Source organism: Symphalangus syndactylus, chromosome 13, assembly GCF_028878055.3.
Source record: "Symphalangus syndactylus isolate Jambi chromosome 13, NHGRI_mSymSyn1-v2.1_pri, whole genome shotgun sequence".
NCBI classification, from domain to species: domain Eukaryota; kingdom Metazoa; phylum Chordata; class Mammalia; order Primates; family Hylobatidae; genus Symphalangus; species Symphalangus syndactylus.
The window spans coordinates 26,751,903-26,772,817 of NC_072435.2; the positions used below are offsets into that span (position 1 = coordinate 26,751,903).

The 20,915-nt window shown below is 45.3% G+C and overlaps 1 protein-coding gene across 5 annotated transcripts; it reads left to right on the plus strand.

Moving 5' to 3' along the window:
* Window positions 1–2,836: 2,836 nt before the first annotated feature.
* LOC129459484 (sialic acid-binding Ig-like lectin 5) lies at window positions 2,837–20,306 on the plus strand. Of its 5 annotated transcripts, none has more exons than XM_055236238.2 (9): window positions 2,837–3,115; window positions 3,200–3,580; window positions 3,777–4,055; window positions 4,337–4,375; window positions 5,483–5,740; window positions 5,828–6,112; window positions 6,327–6,426; window positions 7,458–7,539; window positions 19,796–20,306. In XM_055236238.2, exons 1-9 carry the CDS (start codon window positions 3,079–3,081, stop codon window positions 19,985–19,987), a joined length of 1,653 nt encoding a protein of 550 aa, XP_055092213.1. In that variant the 5' UTR covers window positions 2,837–3,078; the 3' UTR covers window positions 19,988–20,306. The 5 variants fall into 5 exon arrangements, with proteins under 5 accessions (XP_055092213.1, XP_063471694.1, XP_063471695.1 ...); XM_063615624.1 differs by lacking the exon at window positions 19,796–20,306 and adding an exon at window positions 14,758–14,878; XM_063615625.1 differs by lacking the exon at window positions 19,796–20,306 and adding an exon at window positions 11,871–12,439.
* Window positions 20,307–20,915: the final 609 nt, after the last annotated feature.

Consider the following 20,915-nt stretch of genomic DNA (forward strand, 5'->3'; position numbering starts at 1 on the left):
CCATGTCATTGATAAAGACCTCTGTTAAAATTTCATTGTAATTGCTGTACCTTTTACTTATTTCTATTGCCTTATTATGCTACGACCTGAAGCTACTTCATTAGGTATATGATGTTTGCTGAAGACACCCTTTATCTTGTTTGGGAAATTCTCTAAAGAGTATTTCTAGTTGGCTATGAATTATATCATAAAGGGATTTGAAATCACCCAATGCTCATTTATTCATCTCTTGAGATTTAATTAGTTAAGGCTGATGTGAAAACAGAAGCCATACTCTGTATTTTAGGAGAGGGAATTTAATATAAAGATTTTAATATAAAGATAAAAATGCCACATTCCTACATAATCGAGTCTTTATCTTTAGATCCTACTGGCCGGTATGATGAATTACTTTCACAGTTCAAATGAGAAATAAAGTTCAGAATTTGCAATAAGAAAAAGAAAAAAATTATTCTGACACCTGTTAACATTGACTATCCAGGATGACTGAGACAGGTATCAAGACTAGTGCAGGCCAGGCACGGTGGCTCATGCCTGTAATCCCAGCACTTTGGGAGGCAAGGCGGGCAAATGATCTGAGGTCAGGCATTCGAGACCAGCCTGGCCAACATGGTGAAACCCCCATCTTTACCAAAAATACAAAAATAAGCTGGGCATGGTGGCATGCACCTGTACTCCCAGCTACTCAGGAAGCTGAGATAGGAGAATCGCTTGTACCTGGGAAGGGGAGGTTGCAGTGAGCTAAGGTTGCACCACTGTACTCCAGCTGGGACAACACAGTGAGACCCTGTCTCAGAAAAAAAAAAACCAGAAATCAATTAAAAAAAAAAGACTAGTGCAACAATGGAGATAAGTCAGGTTCAACTCAGAATATAGCAAAGACAAGGGGGGTTTATAGCCAAGAAGCATGGTGCAGCAGATGAGGGAGGCTGGGTGTGTGTGTCAGTGGATGGAAAACTACTAAGAGGAGACACTGAAGATACTGGGATTCTTTCTAAACTGACTTAACAGGATTCTTGCTGAAAGCAGGCCAGCAGGATCAGATATCAAGGGTGAGGGCTAGGGGAATTTGATCAGATAGTGAAGGTGATCAGATATCAAGAGTCTTGCAAAACCGACTTAGCAGGATTCTTGGCTACAGTTGGACAAGGCAGTCCCAAGGATAAAGCCTAGTTGAAAAAAGGGCTCAGAGGAGTTTTCATAAGTTTGGTTAAGAAGAGAGTCTTTGTGACTCTTTAGAAAAAAATACAAAAATACAAAATTTGGCACACATAGGATGAGTTTTGGACTGAGAAAACACATCAGATCACAAAATCTAAAATGCCAAAATATGAGACAACTCAGAAAAATGGCATACTATTTTTATTAATAGTATAGTCTACCTGTCTGCTACACCTGCATGCTTTTTCCCTATAGTTTTGACTGATACGCTTTGATTGCCTTCATAATGGAGATAATTTTTTTTTTTTTTTTTTTTTGAGACAGAGTCTCGCTCGGTCACCCAGGCTGGAGTGCAGTGCCGTGATCTTGGCTTACTGCAACCTCCACCTCCTGGGTTCAAGTGATTCTCCTGCCTTAGCCTCTGGAGTAGCTGGGATTATAGGTGTGCGCCACTATGCCTGGCTAATTTTTGTACTTTTAGTAGAGACGAGGTTTCACCATGTTGGCCAGGCTGGTCTCGAACTCCTGATCTCAGGTGATCCACCCGCCTTGGCCTCCCAAAGTGCCTGGGATTATAGATGTGAGCCACCGTACCCGGCCAATATTGGAGAATAATTTTATAATATAATTTTTATAGATAGAATAGAAAGAGAAGTCAGTATTTCTTCTGGCATGGGTGGTTGACATTTGTTTTGATCATTGATAGTTTAAGAAACTGTCTTTATTCTCACAACACATTAATCAGAGTGTCTAACATTTTTTAAGATCATTGTTAAAATTTTGGGAAACTATTATGAAATTTCTTTCATAAAAGAGCAGTAGCAATGCAGGTTATTTCCACACATTGCTTGCGCCCCTGCTGGGCATTTGAAAAGTGGACCCTGAAAGGGAGGATATTGAAGATTGAAACTAGTGGCAGATTGAGACTAGATTTAGCCTCATTGTGGCACATTTGCTTCTGTAGCTTCTTAATAGGAGGAGGCTTTAGCAGGAGCTTGTGCTTCACCGCCGTCCCACAAGACCCTCAGGTCCATCAAGACCCAAACGGGACTGTGCTGTGTCCCAAGAATCTTCTTAACATAACCATGCTTCAGCTCTCTCATGTTCTGACCCGCCACTAAATTTGGGTCGAAAAAATTTTTTTCAGCACTTTTGAACTTTTTTTTTTTTTAAGGCAGGGTTTCACTCTGTTGCCCAGGCTGGAATGCCATAGTGCGATCATGGCTCACAGCAACCTCGAACTCCTGAGCTCAAGGAATCCTCCTATTTCAGTGCCCTGGAGGAGCTGAGACTATAGGTGTGCCACCACACCAGCTAATAGTTTTTATTTTTTGTAGAGATGGTGTCTTGCTATGTTGCCCAGGCTGGTCTCAGACTCCTGGGCTCACACAATCCTCCCACCTCAGCCTCCCAAAGTGCTGGGATTACAGGCATGAGCTACCATGCCTGGTTACTTTGAACATTTAAAATCAAATTTAAAATTATATATTTCCAGAATGTTTCATGGTTTTTGGGTGGAGGGTTGTTCTGACATCTCACCTCATCACCAGGACAAGCCCTCGTTTCTCTTTTCTTTCTGCATTCACCCCCCTGAGGATCTCCCTCATGACTGAAACATCATTTGAGGGGTGATCACCTCCAGATCCCCTGCTGGACAAGCCTCAAATCATCTGGGGGCCTCAGTATCTTCACCTGCGGCGTCCAGTTGGGGTGGGAGAAGGATGGCTTCCCAGCCCCCACCTCACCCCGACAGCACGTGATGCCCAAGTTCTCCTTCTGTGCGCGGCCACAGCTCTCACTCACCCACCGGCTTCCTGTCGGGGCTTCCTCAGCCCCACCCCACATTTGGACATTTGGGGCATTTCCTTCCCTGACAGCGGGACCTGGGACTGGGCTGGGGCCGTGGCGGATGGAGACATGCTGCCCCTGCTGCTGCTGCCCCTGCTGTGGGGGGGTGAGTGAGCTGAGGGAGGAGGGACAGGCACGGGGGTGAGAAGGGGGGGCTGGAGCTGCAGCTGAGCCTCCGTGCCCCCCCCAGGGTCCCTGCAGGAGGAGCCAGGGTATGAGCTGCAAGTGCAGAAGTCGGTGACAGTGCAGGAGGGCCTGTGCATCCTTGTGCCCTGCTCCTTCTCTTACCCCTGGAGCTCCTGGTATCCCTCTCCCCCACTCTACATCTACTGGTTCCGGGACCGGGAGAACCCACGCTATGCTGATGCTGTGGCCACAAACCACCCGGACAAAAGAGTGAAGCCAGAGACCCAGGACCGATTCCGCCTCCTTGGGGACGTCCAGAAGAACTGCTCCCTGAGCATCGGAGATGCCAGAATGGGGGACACGGGAAGCTATTTCTTCCGCGTGGAGAGAGGAAGGGATGTAAGATATAGCTACCAACAGAATAAGCTGAGCTTGGAGGTGACAGGTATGGCAGGGACCCTTGGAGAGGACCCTGGGACGTGGAGACCCCCGTATGAGAACAAGGACAGGAGTTGGGCAGGGGCGGCTGGAGGAGGTGTAGGACTTGGGGCAGGTCGGGGCCTGAGGCCTGGCCACTCTCGGGGTCACACCGCACGTCCTCCAGCCCCTGGGGCCCAGGTGTCTCCCTGTCTCCTCCTCAGCCCTGACAGAGAAACCTGACATCCACTTTCTGGAGCCTCTGGAGTCAGGCCGCCCCACAAGGCTGAGCTGCAGCCTTCCAGGATCCTGTGAAGCGGGACGACCTCTCGCATTCTCCTGGAAAGGGGATGCCCTCAGCCACCTGGACCCCGAGACAACCCGCTCCTCGGAGCTCACCCTCACTCCGAGGCCCGAGGACCACGGCACCAACCTCACCTGTCAGGTGGAACGCCAAGGAGCTCAGGTGACCACGGAGAGAACTGTCCAGCTCAATGTCTCCTGTGAGTGGTGCTGGGGACACAGCTGAGTCCTCAAGGGCAGTGGGAGTGAGGAGTGTGTGTGTGTGTGTGTGTCTGTGTGTGTAAGGAGGAGAGAGAGAAACAAAACGATAACTTGAGAAGCCTTGTGTGTGGATCTGAGCCTTGGGATCCAGGGGGGAGTGAGCCAGAAGGACAGCCTTCCCCACTTGGTGGGTTTCTGTGGCTCCTCTTTGGGTACTTCCTGGGCCCATGCCCATCTCACTCCTCACTGCTGAAGCCAAGGTTATATCTTTTTATCCCAGATGCTCCACAGACCATCACCATCTTCAGGAACGGCATAGGTAGGAAAGACCTTCTCCTCTCTGAAGCTGGGACCTGCCTCTGGGTCTGTCTCTGAGCAGAGGTAGAGAATCAGAGCTTGAATGGAATCAGATTTAGGAAGAGCAAGAATGAGAATTACTGCCTTCTGGCTTCCGCTTTCTGTGAGCCCCATGTGTAGGCACACACGCACATGCACATGCACACATGCACATACGCCACACACATGCACACACACACGCACACATGCATATACACCACACACGCACACACGCACATACGCATGCATGCATATACACCACACACATACACATGCAATACACACACACACATGCACACACACACACACATGCACATGCACCCACACACGCACACATGCATATACACCACACACACACACCACACATGCACATACACACACACATGCACATACACATGCACATATGCACATACACCACATGTGCACACACACACACACACACACACATGCCCATGCACCCACACATGCACATACACCACACACACATGCACATACACCCACACATGCACAAACACCACACACGCACATATGCATGTACACCCGCACACGCACACATGCACATGCACCCGCACATGCACATACACGCGCGCACACACACGCACACAGGTGCACACATGCACTCTGCTCAAAGCAGTGAACAGACTTTAGACCCCTCCCATCTCCCATCCCTCCTGTGGTCTGGCTCTTTCCACAGTCACCAAGGACCAATCCGTGCCCCTCTCATCTCAGTCAGCCCAGCTCTGTGGTTCTTCTCCTCTCACCCTTCCACTCCTGCATCCTCAGTCTTATTTCCTGTCACATTAGCGGACTGTATTTCCCAATGCCACCGGGGTCTCTCTGTCCTCTCTCCACCACAGTCCAGGCATGTACCAGTAAGATATTGAGCCTCCTCTGGAGACATGAGAGTCAGACACTTTTGGTCAGTTTCCTGAGTGTGCAAAGGCCCAGCCTTTGAACCAGGATGCAATCAAGCCAGCATAGGCCAGGGGAGGAGAGGGAGATGTCATCTAGATCCTGGGAAGGAGGGAAGGATAGGGACTGTCAGCCTCCCTGGCCCCATCTCTCTTTCCCCACCCCTCTCTCCCCAAAGCCCTAGAGATCCTGCAAAACACCTCGTACCTTCAGGTCCTGGAGGGCCAGGCTCTGCAACTGCTCTGTGATGCTCCCAGCAACCCCCCTGCACACCTAAGCTGGTTCCAGGGCTCCCCTGCCTTGAACAGCACCCCCATCTCCAATACCGGGATCTTGGAGCTTCGTCGAGTAGGGTCTGCAGAAGAAGGAGGCTTCGCCTGCCGCGCTCAGCACCCGCTGGGCTTCCGGCAAATTTTTCTGAATCTCTCAGTTTACTGTGAGTGTGGGGGCAGCTGGAGCAGGAACTGCATGGTATTAAAGAGGGAAGAGGCCCCCTGCTGAGTCTTGTCCTCCCTCCCCACAGCCCTCCCACAGCTACTGGGCCCCTCCTGCTCTTCGGAGGCTGAAGGTCTGCACTGCAGCTGCTCCTTTCGAGCCCGGCCGGCCCCCTCCCTGTGCTGGTGGCTTGGGGAGAAGCCACTGGAGGGGAACAGCAGCCAGGGCTCATTCAAGGTCAACTCCAGCTCAGCTGGGCCCTGGGCCAACAGCTCCCTGATCCTCCACGGGGGGCTCAGCCCCGGCCTCAAAGTCAGCTGCAAGGCCTGGAACGTCTATGGGTCCCAGAGTGGCTCTGTCCTGCTGCTGCAAGGTCAGGGGGCGTATTGCAGAGGGCAGGGGTCTGAGGGGAGGGGCATGGATCCCAGAGTGATGGGTGGTGGGAGAGAGAGGCTGGACTGGTGGTGGGGAGGACAGGGCTCTTCATCTCCTGTCTGGGCAGGGCCCTGGAGCAAGTTGCCCAGCAGGTGGGAGGACAAGAGTCTGAGTCCTGGGAGTGAGTTATTGCACACCCCTCTTTTCTGCAGGGAGATCGAACCTCGGGACAGGAGTGGTTCCTGCAGCCCTTGGTGGTGCTGGTGTCATGGCCCTGCTCTGTATCTGTCTGTGCCTCATCTTCTTTTTAATGTAAGTCTTGGTCCCAGGGAAGGTACAGGGTGGTGTCTGTAGGGAGTAGGAGAGACTGAATCTCAGAAACACAGAGCTAAGGCCAGAGGTGGTGATGTGTGCTTGTGGTTCCAGATGCTCAGGAGGCTGAGGCAGGAGGATCACTTGATCATAGAGGTTGAGGCTGCAGTGAGCCAGGATTGTGCCATTGCACTCCATCCTGGGCCTCAGAGCGAGAGACCCTGTCTTAAAAGAAAAACAAAACAAAACAAAAAGCAGGACTGAGAGATCCAGAGAGGTCTTCTTTCTTTTTTTTTTCTAATAGCTTTATTGAGATACACATTTTGTACAATTCATCCACTGAAAGCGTACGAGTCAGTGGCTTTAAGTATATTGACAGAGTTGTGCATCTGTCACCAAAATCAATTTTAGAACATTTTCATTAGCCTAAAGTGGAAAACGAAGACATAAAGAAACCTTGCACCCCTTAGCGATCACTCCTGCTTCTTTCCCCAGCCCTAACCTATTCCCTGTCTCTGTGGATTTGTCTGTCCTGAAGTTGCAGTTGTACTTCGTGTGAATGGAATCACGCGATACGTCGTCCTTTGTGGCTGGCTTCTTTCACTCGGCTTAATGTTTTCAAAGTTCATCCATGTTGTAGCATGCATCGATACTTCATTCCTTTTTGTTTCCAAATAATATTCCATTTCATAAATGGAACACATTTGATTTGTCTGTTCAGCCGTTGATGGGCATTTGGGTTGCCTCTGCTTCTTGGCTATGATGCGTAACACTGCTATGACCATTCCTGCCATGGTTTTGTGTGTAAGAGGGGGTCCATATGATGGAAATGCAGTCCATGGCCACCCTGACCAAATCCCTGGTTATCCAGGAGGATGGAGCCCTCACTCCCATGTCAGGAAGGTCTCCGAGTTCAGTTCCGGGGCCTGGATGGCTTCATTGTCATTTTCACCATCTTAGCATGGGATTGGGGAGCCTGCTAACCCATGCCTGGGTGGTCCCAGCTGCACTGTGCTGGTTTCTTTCCTTAGAGTGAAAGCCCGCAGGAAGCAAGCAGCTGGGAGACCAGAGAAAATGGATGATGAAGATCCCATTATGGGTACCGTCAGCTTGGTGAGTGGTTTGGGGATCTTCTCGTGTGCAGCATTCCACCAAACCCACTCCTCCCTCATCACCTGGGAGTTCTCTTCTCTCCTGTTCTCCCCCATCATATCCCAGAGCCAGGAAATCATTATGTCCCATTCAACCTTGTTTTTTTTTTTTTTTTTTTTTTGAGATGGAGTTTCACTCTTGTTACCCAGGCTGGAGTGCAATGGTGCGATCTTGGCTCACTGCAAACTCTGCCTCCCAGGTTCAAGCGATTCTCCTGCCTCAGCCTCCCAAGTAGCTGGGATTACAGGCGCGCACACCACCACGCCCAGCTAATTTTTGTATTTTTAGTAGAGATGGAGTTTTGCCATGTTAGGCAGGCAGGTCTTGAACTCCTGACCTCAGGTGATCCACCCGCCTCGGCCTCCCAAAGTGCTGGGATTACAGGCGTGAGCCACCGTGCCCGGTCACCAACCTTCTTTCTAAAAGTAAAACTAACTTGTCCTTTGCTCATCTTCCCTCCCCACCTCTACTGACCACAGAGCCTGCCTCACCTCCTCCCTGCCTCCATCTCTCATCCCGAACTTCAGGCTGCCAGAACCATCGCCCCAAATCTATTACTTCCCAGGCAGCCTGGAGTTTCAATGTGGTTGTTGTTTGTTCCTGTGGCTTAGAGAATCAGGCCCATGTTCCTTGCCCCACACCAGGTGGCCACTTCAGCCTGTTTCTGTCCTCTGATCCTGCCCCGTGGCCTGGCCACGCTGGCCTTCGGTCTCCATACAGACCTGCTGTCCTACAACTTTGAGCCCTTGCAAGTACAGTTGCTTCCACCCTTCCTTCCCCATTTCCACCAGACTACCTCATCTAATCCTTCCGGCTCTAATCTCTGTACCTGCTACTCTAGTCATTTCCCCTCCTGTTGACATCTACCCCTTCTCTTCTGTGTTTACAGCCCTACACGCATCCCTGTCCCCATCACACATCACCACTGCCTTTACCTGTCTCCACTCCCTCATCATATCTGTGGAATTCTTTTTTATTTTTATTTTTGGAGACGGAGTCTTGCTCTGTCACCCAGGCTGGAGTGCAGTGGCGCGATCTTGGCTCACTGCAACCTCCGCCTCCCAGGTTCAAGCAATTCTCCTGCCTCAGCCTCCCGAGTAGCTGGGATTACAGGCATGCACCACCTGGCTAATTTTTGTATTTTTAGTAGAGACGGGGTTTCACCGTGTTGGCCAGGCCGGTCTCGAACTCCTGACCTCAGGTGATCTGCCTGCCTCAGCCTCCCAAAGTGCTGGGATTACAGGTGTGAGCCATCGCGCCCGGCCAATATCTGTGGAATTCTTGAAGGACAGGGGCTGGGGCTTCTTTAGCCCCTGCAGTTTTTTCTCATGCTGTTTCTGTCCAGCATGTCTCCTCTCCTCTTTTATAAAATTGATCTAGTGTTGCCCCGAATGAATTGTCCAAAATGCTTAGTTCATGACCAAGGTATCATCACTGGAACAAGCATCATTTACTTTTACTTTTTCACTTTTGTTCATAATATGATAAATAACTGCGAACCCACCATCCAACCTAAGACCCAACACATTGGTGATAACTTATATCCACCTGTGTTGCTCCCTGATCCATTCCCAGTAACCACTGTTGTGAATCTTGTCTTCCTAGTGTTGTCACATATATGTAGACTTATACCACTATTTAGTTTGAATTGTTTATGAATCTACAGAGGGTATCATGTACACTTCTTGGACTTGCTTTGTAGACTCAACATTGTATTATGATTCATCCATGTTGTATAAAGTTGCAGTTGTATTCACTTTTCCCGCTTATAATATATATATATTTTTTGAGACAGGGTCTGACTCCATTGCCCAGGCTGGAGTGCAGTGGTGCGATCTCGGCTCATTGCAACCTCCACCTCTTGGGTTCAAGCAACTCTCCTGCCTCAGCCTCCTGAGTAGCTGGGATTACAGTCGCGTACCACCACGCAAGGCTCATTTTTGTATTTTTAGTAGCGATGGGGTTTCACCATGTTAGCCAGGCTGGTCTTGATCCACCCACCTTGACCTCCCAAAGTGCTGGGATTATAGGTGTGACCGCTTATAATATTTTATGATTGTATCTATCACCTAAGCTCATATTGATGCACACTTGAGTTGTTTCCACTTGAGCCGTTCTGAACATTCTTATCCTTGTCTCACCATACTAACACGCAAGAGCTTTTCTTTAGCATTACCTAAAGATTGAGTTGCCGTATCACTGGGCATGTGAATGGGCATCTTTACAAGGTCATGAAAAATGGCTTTCCAAAGCAATTACATCCATTTATACTCTCATCTATGCCTAGGAAATCCTGTTGTTCTGTAATCTCTCCAGCACTTGCTTTTCTCAGTTTTCTCAGTTTTGGAGGCTATTTTACTATCTTGCTATGGTATTGATTTGCATTTCCGTGGTTACCAGTGAGGATGAAAAATCTCTCTCTGCTTTCATCTTCTGTAAAACACCTGGTCACATCTGGATCCCATTTTCCTATTGGGTGTTTGACTTTTTCTTATTGAATTTGTTGGAGGGCTTTATACATTTTTACACTATTTTTCTCATTATATGTGTTGTAAATATAAATATCTTCTCCCAATGCATAGCTTGTCTTCACTTCTTAAGTGATCTTCAATGAACATAAGTTCCTAGTTGTAATATAATCATATTCACAAATCCTCTCTTTTCTATTGAGTACCTTTTGGATCTCATTAAAAAAAATTTCATCCATCCTAAGATTAGAAAGATATTCGAATATAGTTTCTACTAAAAGTTTTATGCTTTTATTTTTAATTTTGTAGGTACATATTAGATGTATATATTTATGGAGTACATGAACTGTTTTAATACAGGCAGGCAGTGTGAGATAAACACATCATGAAGAATTGGGTACCCATCCCCTCAAGCATTAATCCATTGAGTTGCAAACAATCCAGAAGCAACCTAAGTGTCCATCAATAGACGAATGGATAAAGAAAATGTTGTGCACATACACAATGGAGTACTATTCAGCCATAAAAAAGAACGAGATCCAGTCATTTGCAGCAACACGAATGGAAGTGGAGATCATTATGTGAAGTGAAATAAGCCAGGCACAGAAAGACACACATTACATCTTCTCACATATTTGTGGGATCTAAGAATTAAAAAAAATCGAACTGATGGACGTAGAGAGTATGCTTTTCTTTTGACATTTAAGTACTCACTCTGTCTGGGGTTGACTTTTGTGTATGGTGTATAGTGTTGATCCATATATGTTTCTCCTTCATTTCTGAATAGACCTTCTCCCTTCTCCATTGAGCTACATGCCAATTCTGCCATGTATTAAAATTCTATGTATTTGTGGGTCTCTTTCTGTGGTCTCTATTCTATTCCAATAGTCAATTTTACCATGCCTGAGTCATCACTGTCTATAAATTCAAAAATAAGTCCTGATACAGAGTACAGCAAAACCTCTTCCTTAATCTCCTTCCATAGTATCTGGACCATTCTTGGTCCTTTTTTTTTTCACTTAAATGTTAGAATCAGGTTGTCAAGGCCGGGCGCAGTGGCTCATGCCTGCAATCCCAGCACTGTGGGAGGCCGAGGTGGGTGGATCACGAGGTCAGGAGATCGAGACCATCCTAGCTAACACGGTGAAACCCCGTCTCTACTAAAAATACAAAAAAAAAAAAAAAATTAGCCAGGCGTGGTGGCGGGCACCTGTAGTCCCAGCTACTCGGGAGGCTGAGGCAGGAGAATGGCGTGAACCTGAGAGGCAGAGCTTGCAGTGAGTGGAGATCGCGCCACTGCACTCCAGCCTGGGTGACAGAGCAAGACTCCGTCTCAAAAAAAACCCAAAAAACCAAAAAACAAAAAAACAAAACAAAACAAACAAACAAAAAGTATCAGGTCGTCAAATTCCAAAAAATACATTGAATCTATAGCTCAATCTGGAAAAAATTTACTTGTTTAGAAATTCATGCCTTCTTATCCATGACAGTAGGTCTTTCTCTCTCTATTCCTTTAAATCTTTTTAAGTGTTTTAAAGAGATGATGTAGAGTTTCTTTACACAGGTCTTACACATCTTTTGCTATTTTTCTTCCTAAATACCAGTTTTTGTTGCTATTGTAAATGCTATCTTTTTAAAAGTGCATTTTCTGATTCCTTATCAGAATGCAGAATGAAAGTATTTAAAAAATATAAGAGGGGTTTTTTTTTGTAATTAAAAAAAATCACAAGTTGGTCTTGCATGTGTCCTTTAGCATCTTATTGCTTTGGTAGCTGGAGAATTCTTAGACCTTATTTATAAGCCTGCTGATCTCTTCTTTTTCAGAAATATAGATACCATCTGAAAAATTAGTGATATTTCTATTTTTAAATGTCATGGCTTGCTGAATCAAAGCAGCTGGGTCTGATGCAAGTGTAATGCTATTTTCTTCAAGAATCAACTCATCCTTTTGGGCTTCAGGTACTGAGCAAGAAATGCCTGTCCTCATGTATACTCTGCAGATGTATTTTTCTTCTAAGAGATGTCAGATTTCAGCAAACGACCCACTGTCCTGAATAATCACTTCAATGAGGAAGTGAGGACACACAAACCTAACCTCATCTGGCAACGGAAGTCTATGCAACACCTCGGACTGTGGGCAGTTTGTGACTATGGATGGTTTGAAGAATAGCCAGTTACCTTTCATTTCCCCACCATTTGGCAACACAGAACTTCTCCTTTTTCTTTCCTACATTGATGGGGTTGAATTTCTTGGCTGGGTTCCTCAAGGGGCTTCACTATAACTGTGCATCTCTTCATAGTGACACTCACCTCCTCTGGGATGTCAGCTCTCTGGATTTAGGGAATTGTCTTAATTCTCTCGGTAAATGCAGCAAGTAAAACTCTATTACATTTTTTATTGATTTCATTTCCTTCCAACTTGCTAAGCTCCCTTATTCATTCAAATAACTTGTATATAGAAATTGAAGTATTTTAAATACATTTTTTTTCAATTAAAACAAAATCACAAATTAAGCCAGGTTTGGTGGCTCATGCCTGTAATCCCAGAACTTAGGGAGGCTGAGGCAGGAGGATCTCTTGAGGCCAGGAGTTCAAGGCCAGGGGATAACACAGTGAGACCTCCATCTCTACAAAAGGAAAAAAAATCACACATTGGTCTTGGGTATTATTTAGAATCTTTTGGGATTTCAAATTAGATGATTATATCATCTGCAAAATAATAACAGCTTATTTCTTCCCTTTGTCCTAAGCACTTCCTTCCTTTTTCTTGTTTCAATATGCTGGGTGAGATTACGGTCAAAGTTGAGTAGACACAGTGACCATGGGCATCTTTTGCTACTGCTGATTTTGAAGGAAATGCACCCAATATCCTGCCACTTGGTTTTGTGAACTTTCATCAGGTTAAGGAAGTTCCTTTCTATCACTAAATAAGTTTTTATCCTAAATTTCTGTTGTATTTTTTGAATGCATCTACTGATAGGAATTTTTCCTACTTAATCTGTTACCATGGGGAATGACAAGTAAAGATTTTTCTAATATGAAACTACTCCTGCATTCCTGGGAGAAAACCATATTGTTCATAGCATTTTTTTTTTTATACTCCAGTAGGTTCAGTTTGATCATCTTTTGCTCAGCACTTTTGCGTCTATATGCATGGTCAAATACACTTGTCATTTTCCTTTTTCCTCCTGTTTCTTTTGTTTGGGCATCAAGATAAGATTGAGAAATTGGGAACTAGTCCCTCTTTTTCTATTGTCTGGAAGAGTGTGTGTAAAACTGAAACGACTTGTTTCCTGAATGGTTGATAGATGTCGCTTATCAAACTACCTGGGCCTGGTGGCGTCGCTATGTGCAATTTTCCTAATTTAATCATTTTATGTATTCTTCAGCGAGCTTTATTCTAGAGATGTGTTCGTTTTACCTAAGATTTATATATATATATTTTTTGACAAAAGGATATGGGTGGCATTCTTTTGTCTTTATATTATTTGTTTTTGTCGAGATTACTTCCCCTTTTAGAAATATTCCTGACATTGGTTATTTGTGACTTCTTTCTTTTTTTCTAGCTAAATCTTGTCAATTGCTTTCCCTATTTTATTATCAATTTCAAGGAACCAACTTTTGGGATTGTAGAATTTTCTCACTGTATCTTTGTTTTCTATTTTATTGATTTTTACTCTCATTTTCTCAGCACCTTCCTTCTACTTGTTTTGGTTTATTCTGATGATCTTTGATAAATTTTTAAGCTGGATACTTAGCTTCTTAGTGTGTATATTCTCATTCTCTATAAAACGTAGTTAGGAATAAATTTCTCTCAGAATTTCATTTTCATCCCATTCCACAAATTTTGATATGTATTATTTGAATATCATTCAGTTGTGGATATTGTTAAAACAACATCGTGATTTCTTCTTTGAATCTTAAGTTATTTGGGATTAAAAATTCCAAAGGTATGAAGATTTTAAACATCTTCCATAATCAAATTCTAAGTAGATGCTTTTTGGTCAGAATACATGGTTTTATGATATCTATTTTTAACGTTTGTTGAGACTTGATCTGTGGCCTGTATACAATGAATTTTTGTAAATGTTTCCTGTGTGCTTAAGAATAATGCATATTTTTAGCCGGGTGCGGTGGCTCATGCCTGTAATCCCAGCACTTTGGGAGGCTGAGGTGGGTGGATCACAAGGTCAGGAGTTCAAGACCAGCCTGGCCAATATGGTGAAACCCCATCTCTACTAAAAATATAAAAATTACCCGGGCATGCTGGGTGGTGGCAGGCACCTGTAGTCACAGCTACTTGGGAGGCTGAGGCAGGAGAATCGCTTGAACCCAGGAGGCGGAGGTTGCAGTGAGCCAAGATCGTGCCACTGCACTCCAGCCTGGGCAACAATGTATATTTTTTATTTCTTAAATTAACAGGCCAGTGTGCTAATTGTAATGTTCAAATCCAAATCTTTAGATGTCGATAGATCTTCCCAACATGTCAATACTTGAGAGAGGTGTGTTGAAATCTTACATTATGATAATGTATTTGTCAATTTCTTACTGTAGTTCCATCAATTGTGTTTCTTTGATGTACTTTTAAATTAAAACCATATATTTTAGAAAAGCATTATATCTTCTCAGTGAACTGAACATTTTATCAAACATAGTAACTCTTTCTCTTCATAGTGGTGCTTTTTTTTTTTTTTTTTTTTTTTTGAGACAGAGTCTCACTCTGTTGCCCAGGCTGCAGTGCAGTGGCATGATCTCGGCTCACTTCAACTTCCACTTCCTGGGTTCAAGCGATTCTCCCGCATCAGCCTCCTGAGTAGCTGGGATTACAGGTGCCCACCACCACGCCCAGGTAATTTTTGTATTTTTAGTGGAGATAGGGTTTCACCATGTTGACCAGGCTGGTCTTGAACACCTGGGCTCAAGTGATCTGCCCACCTCGTCCTCCCAAAGTGCTGGGATTACAGCTGTGAGCCACTGTGCCCGGCTCATAATGATGCTTTTCGCTTTAAAGTCTGTTCGACTGGATTTTTTTTTTTTTGAGGCAGGGTCTCACTCTTTCATGCAGGCTCGATAAAGTGGCATGTGGATCTTAATATAGCTACTCTAATTTCTTACTGATTAGTTAGATGCCTGATACTTTTTCATTTTCTCCCATCCTCCCAACATTGTATGTATTTATGCTCTACCAGTGATTTTTGTAAACAGTATATAACCAGGTTTTAAAAAATCCAATTTGACATCCCTTGTTGAGTTTACTCTACTGGTATTTATTGTGGTTACTGACATATGTGGATTCCTTTCTACTATTTTACCTTTTACTTTCACTTAGTTCCACTTTTTCAATATTTCACTTTTCTCCTTTCTTACTTAGAAGCTTAATATCTTGCCAGGCACAGTGATACATACCTGTAATTCCAGCCACTTGGGAGGGTGAGGTAGGAGCATCACTTGAGCCCAGGAGTTTGAATCTAGTATGAGCAACATAGCAAGACTCTCGTCTCAAAAAAAAAATTAATATCTCTGTCTTATATCTAACAAAAAGAATTTTGGCGCGCTTTTATATCTCTTGGCCTCTCTTCCTTCAACTCCTTACAATGTTGATATTTTCTACAGATGTGCAGTTTTTGTTCTGTGTTATTATGAACATACTTAGCATTTTTCTATTATTTGATTTTTTAGAAAAATATACAGCTACCCATTTTGCTGAGGTATTTTGTCACCTTTCTATCCCATACTTATCACAGATTTTCTGTTTTTCTTTCTCTTTCTCTCTTTTTATTGGAATTCTTCCTCCCAGTGGGTTTTCAATTTGGGTTCCTCAAGGCCTCTGAAGACTTATATGCCTGGAAATATATTTTATCTCCTTACATTTGAATTTTATTTGGCAGGATATACATTCTAAAATTAAAGTGATTTTGCTTTGCTGCTTTAAACTCCACCCCACTGTTTCTTGCATTTAGTATTGCTGTTAAGACATCTTACGTCATTCTTAATCTCACATATTTGTAGGTAATCCACTCATTTTCCCTAGAAACTTTTATAATTTTCTCTTTGGTTCTGATATGCTTAAGATTCACTATCCTGTATCTAGGCATGGGATTCCCTGCATCTTTTTTCTTGCACTCGTGGGGCCCTTTCAGCTGAGGTGTTTCATCTTCTTTAACTCTGGAAATTTTGTTTCCACTATTTTTTTCAAATATTTCTTCCTTTTCTATTTCTTTCTTTCCTTTTTTTTTTTTTTTAAGGCAGAGTCTCGCTCTCTTGCCCAGGCTGGAGTGCAGTGGCATGATCTCCTCTTACTGCAAGCTCCGCCCCCTGGGTTCACGCCATTCTCCTGCCTCAGCCCTCCGAGTAGCTGGGACTACAGGTGCCTGCCACCACGCCCGGCTAATTTTTTGTATTTTTAGTAGAGATGGGGTTTCACCGTCTTAGGCAGGATGGTCTTGATCTCCTGGCCTTGTGATCCGCCAGCCTTGGCCTCCCAAAGTATTGGCGTGAGCCACCGTGCCCAGCCTATTTCTTTTTTATCCATTTGAAGACTATTATTATCTAAATGTTCAAGTGTCCTTTTTGTTTTTTTGACAGTCTCACTCTGTTGCCCAGGCTGGAGTGCAGTGGCACAATCTCGGCTCACTGCAATCTCTCCCTCCTGGGTTCAAGTGAATCTCGTGCCTCAGCCTCCCAAGTAGCTGGGATTACAGGTGCACATCATCACGCCTGGCAAATTTTTGTATTTTTTTAGAGACAGGATTTTGCCATGTTGGCCAAGCTGATCTTGAACTCCTGACCTCAAGTGATCTGCCTGCCTCGGCCTTCCAAAGTGCTGGGATTACAGGCATGAGCCACCCCGCCCAGCCAAAGTTTTCTATTTCTATCCTCCATCTGTCTTAACCTTTTTCTCATATGTTCTAGTCTTCATCCTTCCCTACTTCCTTTTAGGGGATACTTCTGACGGCCCTTCTAGCTCACTAATTTGCCCTCAATTATAGTCATTCTATTCTCCATCCCATCCATTGGGCTCTTCCTACAATATTTTTCAGATATTTCCACATGGCCCTTTTTGCATCAAGTACACAATTACATAATTCCTTATTATGTTTCACACTCATTTTGCACGCACGCTTTGTTATTGACAAAGTTTCTTATGCTTGTTTTCATACCGCTAATACTGCCACATCTTTTTAGTGCATGTAATATGCTCAGTTTAGCTTCTTGACCAAAGCGTCCTAGTACTTGTGCTTCTAGTGGTCTGTCAGGTTCTGTTGGTTTGCTTTTCATCTAAGGTGCCCAGCCTTCTGAGCTGTGAGCTCATATTCCCCTGGGGTTATTGGCTACTCTGGCAGCGTTTCTTGAATGAGGGAAGGGCTTTCTGAGCCGAAGAAATGACAGGGACGCCGGGCACAGTGGCTCATGCCTGTAAACCCAGCACTTTGGGAGGCCGAGGTGGGCAGATCACCTGAGGTTGGGAGTTTGAGACCAGCCTGACCAACATGGAGAAACTCCGTCTCTACTAAAAATACAAAATTAGCCAGGTGTGGTGGCACATGCCTGTAATCCCAGCTACTTGGGAGGCTGAGGCAGGAGAATTGCTTGAACCTGGGAGGTGGAGGTTGCAGTGAGCCGAGATCATGCCATTGCACTCCAGCCTGGGCAACAAGAGCGAAGCATCATCTCCAAAAAAGAGAAATGACTGGGACAAGCGCCAGGGTGGAGCCCCTCAGGAACCCAAACCACACCCAACCAGTCCCACTTCCTATCACCCCAGTAAGGCAGCTTAAGTCATCCCTCCATCTTCAGACCCTCACGGAGAAGCAACATTGATCGAGGACTCTTGTTGCATTGTGATCCACCAGCCCTGGGAGTTTGGAGTGGAGAAAATGGCAAGGAGAATGTCAAAGGTGGGAGGATTGCTTGAGCAAGGGAAGGGAGGTTGCAGTGAGACGAAATCACACCACTGCCCTCCAGCCCGGATGACGGAGTGAAACTCTGTCTCAAAAAGAAAATTTCTGAGCTACTGTTTGAAGACTCATATTGCTTTCAACATACTCTTCCATAGCGTGATGGGTAGGGATATGGGTGAAGGTGGGAGAGGAAAGAAATTGCTTACTTGTGTCTGGGTACCATCTTTGCTGGGGACTTAGGATCTGCTCCATTTTGTTTCTGTTTCATGGAACCTGGGTCCAGGGTCAGAATTGCCGTCTCTTTTCTGATTTGCACATAAGATACCTTGTAATGTATGCTGAAGGTATACATTTGCTTCATCTATAATCTGCTCTTCCTGCCTAGGTCAGGGTCTATGTCTGATTTCTCACACTGTACGTGCCCAGAACCTGAAACAGGGGAAACAGGGCTGAGTTCGAATCCTGGCTTCACCATGTATTAGATGAATAACCCTGGGCAAGCTGCTTAACCTCCCTCCACCTCAGTTTCCCTGTGTGTAAGGTGGGGATAATTAGAATATCTTTTATACTGTTGTGGGGGTTTTTTTTGTGACGATTCAATGTGATCAGTAAGTCCTCAATATGGTCTAATCAATCATAGTATTACAAAATTTTGAAAGAATGAGTGAATAGTTGAGTTCACAGGAAATGTATATGGACAGGTGGAGCCGGGATTTGAACCCAGCCCCGTCTGCCCTGTGCCAGGTCCTGGGCACGTACAGTGTGAAAAATCAGACATAGACCCTGACCTAGGCAGCCTATGGCCTGCTAGGAGGAGTGGATTATAAAAGGATGAATTGATAAATGTCACATCAGCCCAACTTCCCTGTGGGAACCATTTGTTGTATTTTCCTCTTATTTGGTGTTGAGGTCTCTCTTTGGGGAGTGGTCATAAACTCTAGCCCTGCCTTGAATGGGAACCCCAGGGATCTGGCCATCATGTTCACAGTGTGACTTTCACAGAATACTTCTTTATCCTGGCACACCACCTACTGCCTAAGTGCCCGGCCTGTGACCCCCTGTCACAGCAAACTTGTTTATCCTGGCAGATTCCCTTGCAGGTTCGTATGACCTGTGTCCAGTTTATTCCCACCAAGACAGCTATTCTCTAGAAGCGCCTTGACCAGAAAAGAAGTTAGGTTCAGGTCTGTTGGGCCGGTGGGACACAGAGGAGACAGCACAACAAAACACATGAAATAACAGAAGCAGTTTATTACTCACAGGTCCTAGAGAGAAGATGGCAAGCAAGCCTTGAAGGGCGAATGGAAAGGAGGGAACTGACCAGGACACAAGTGCTCATCCAGTGGGTAGGGAGCGAGAGAGAGAGAGAGAGAGAGAGAGAGAGAGAGAGAGAGAAGGACCCATGAGCCAAAGCCTTAATTAGAGTCCAGGGCATAACCCAAGCAGGCTTCCCACAGGGAGTTCTAACTGGGGGTTTAGAGCTAGCAGGCAGGAGTTCTTTGGAGCCACACTGTGACTGAGAGGTGGTTGCCGCAGTATATCTGCGCAGCCTATGAGGGACACAGGAGTCAGGAGGTAAGTCAAGTAGGTTGTAGCTGTATGTCACATAGGGAGCTGGTCACAAGGAGATGGTTGTATAAGGCAGACATTTGGATTAACCACCTTGGGGAACTGGGAGGAGGTAGAGAATTGGAAATTGTGTCCAGGTGACTAAGCCCTGCTTCTGGCATGAGAAAGTCCAACTTACATTCAAAATAAATCCCAAGGCAACATATAAATATAAGAACTCATTATTCTATGCCTGCCTCTTTATTGCTACTGTGACAACTTTCCTTCCCCTTTACTCAGGGTTCCAGGAAGAAGCCCTGGCCAGACAGCCCTGGAGACCAAGAGTCTCCTGCTGGAGATGTCCCTCCCCTGGAAGAACAAAAGGAGCTCTATTATGCCTCCCTCAGTTTTTCTGAGATGAAGCCGAGGGAGCCTAAGGACCAGGAGGCCCCAAGCACCACGGAGTACTCAGAGATCAAGACAAGCAAGTGAGGACTCGCCCAGAGTTCAGTCCTGGCCGGAGGAACCACAGCCTGTCTGGGGGAAAGGACAAGTCAGGGACCACTTGCTGAAGCATGAAGATCCCTTGTGGCAATGTTAACATTAACTGATGTTTAAGTGCTCCAAGCAGAGCAGAAAGAAGACAGATGATGGAATTAGAGAGGTGGACTCAAACCTAGGCCCCGGCACTGTCATCAAGCAATTCACTGCGTCCCTCTGTGCCTCAGTTTCCCATTCTGTAAATCAGAGATCATGCATGTTACCTCAAAGGTTGTTGTGACCATTAAAGAAATCAACACGTGGAAATCAACCAACACGGATCCTGGTACAGGGCGTTGTGCTCAGTGCTTTCTGGTCTCTCCTCCTTGAAGAGGAAGGTCCTGCTGGCAAGTTCTCTCAAGGCTGGGAATGACCAGGCACAAAAAACAGGGCAGCAATATGTTGCTGTCACTCTCCTTCCCAAAACTCTTTAAAGACTCCCTAGGAAAGACCAGCCCCTCAGCCTGGCACTTGGTTCATGATGTGGGATCTTATATCCTTGCCAGGGTCATATCTTTGCCCACTTTTACCTGCAATCGTTGCATCATATTCCACTGGCTCCAGTCCTTCATTTATGAGACCCATAGGAATCCTTCCAACAGCCAAAGAGTTGAGTCTAACTCTTTCCTGCCCAAACCCATTCATGGGCCCCTGGCCTTAGACAATATATCACAAGCATCTCCCCTGGCACTTAAAGTCCTTCATGACCTCCCTGCTATCTATTCATTTATACTTTCCTCTTGGCCAACACTTCCTTAAGCCTTTCATGCCGGTTCATACCACACTGTCTTTGCAATTTGACATTCCTCCTCCTGGAAGCCATGCCTCCTTGCTTTCATCTGGCTTGCACTATCTTTTCCTCCAAACATGAGTTAATGGG

Coding starts and splice junctions, on each gene's coding strand:
- LOC129459484 (XM_055236238.2), top strand. CDS start 3,079: ATGCTGCCCCTGCTGCTGCTGCCCCTGCTGTGGGGGG. Junction 3,116..3,199: donor GCTGCCCCTGCTGTGGGGGG/GTGAGTGAGCTG, acceptor TGCCCCCCCCAG/GGTCCCTGCAGGAGGAGCCA. Junction 6,427..7,457: donor TGCCTCATCTTCTTTTTAAT/GTAAGTCTTGGT, acceptor TTCTTTCCTTAG/AGTGAAAGCCCGCAGGAAGC.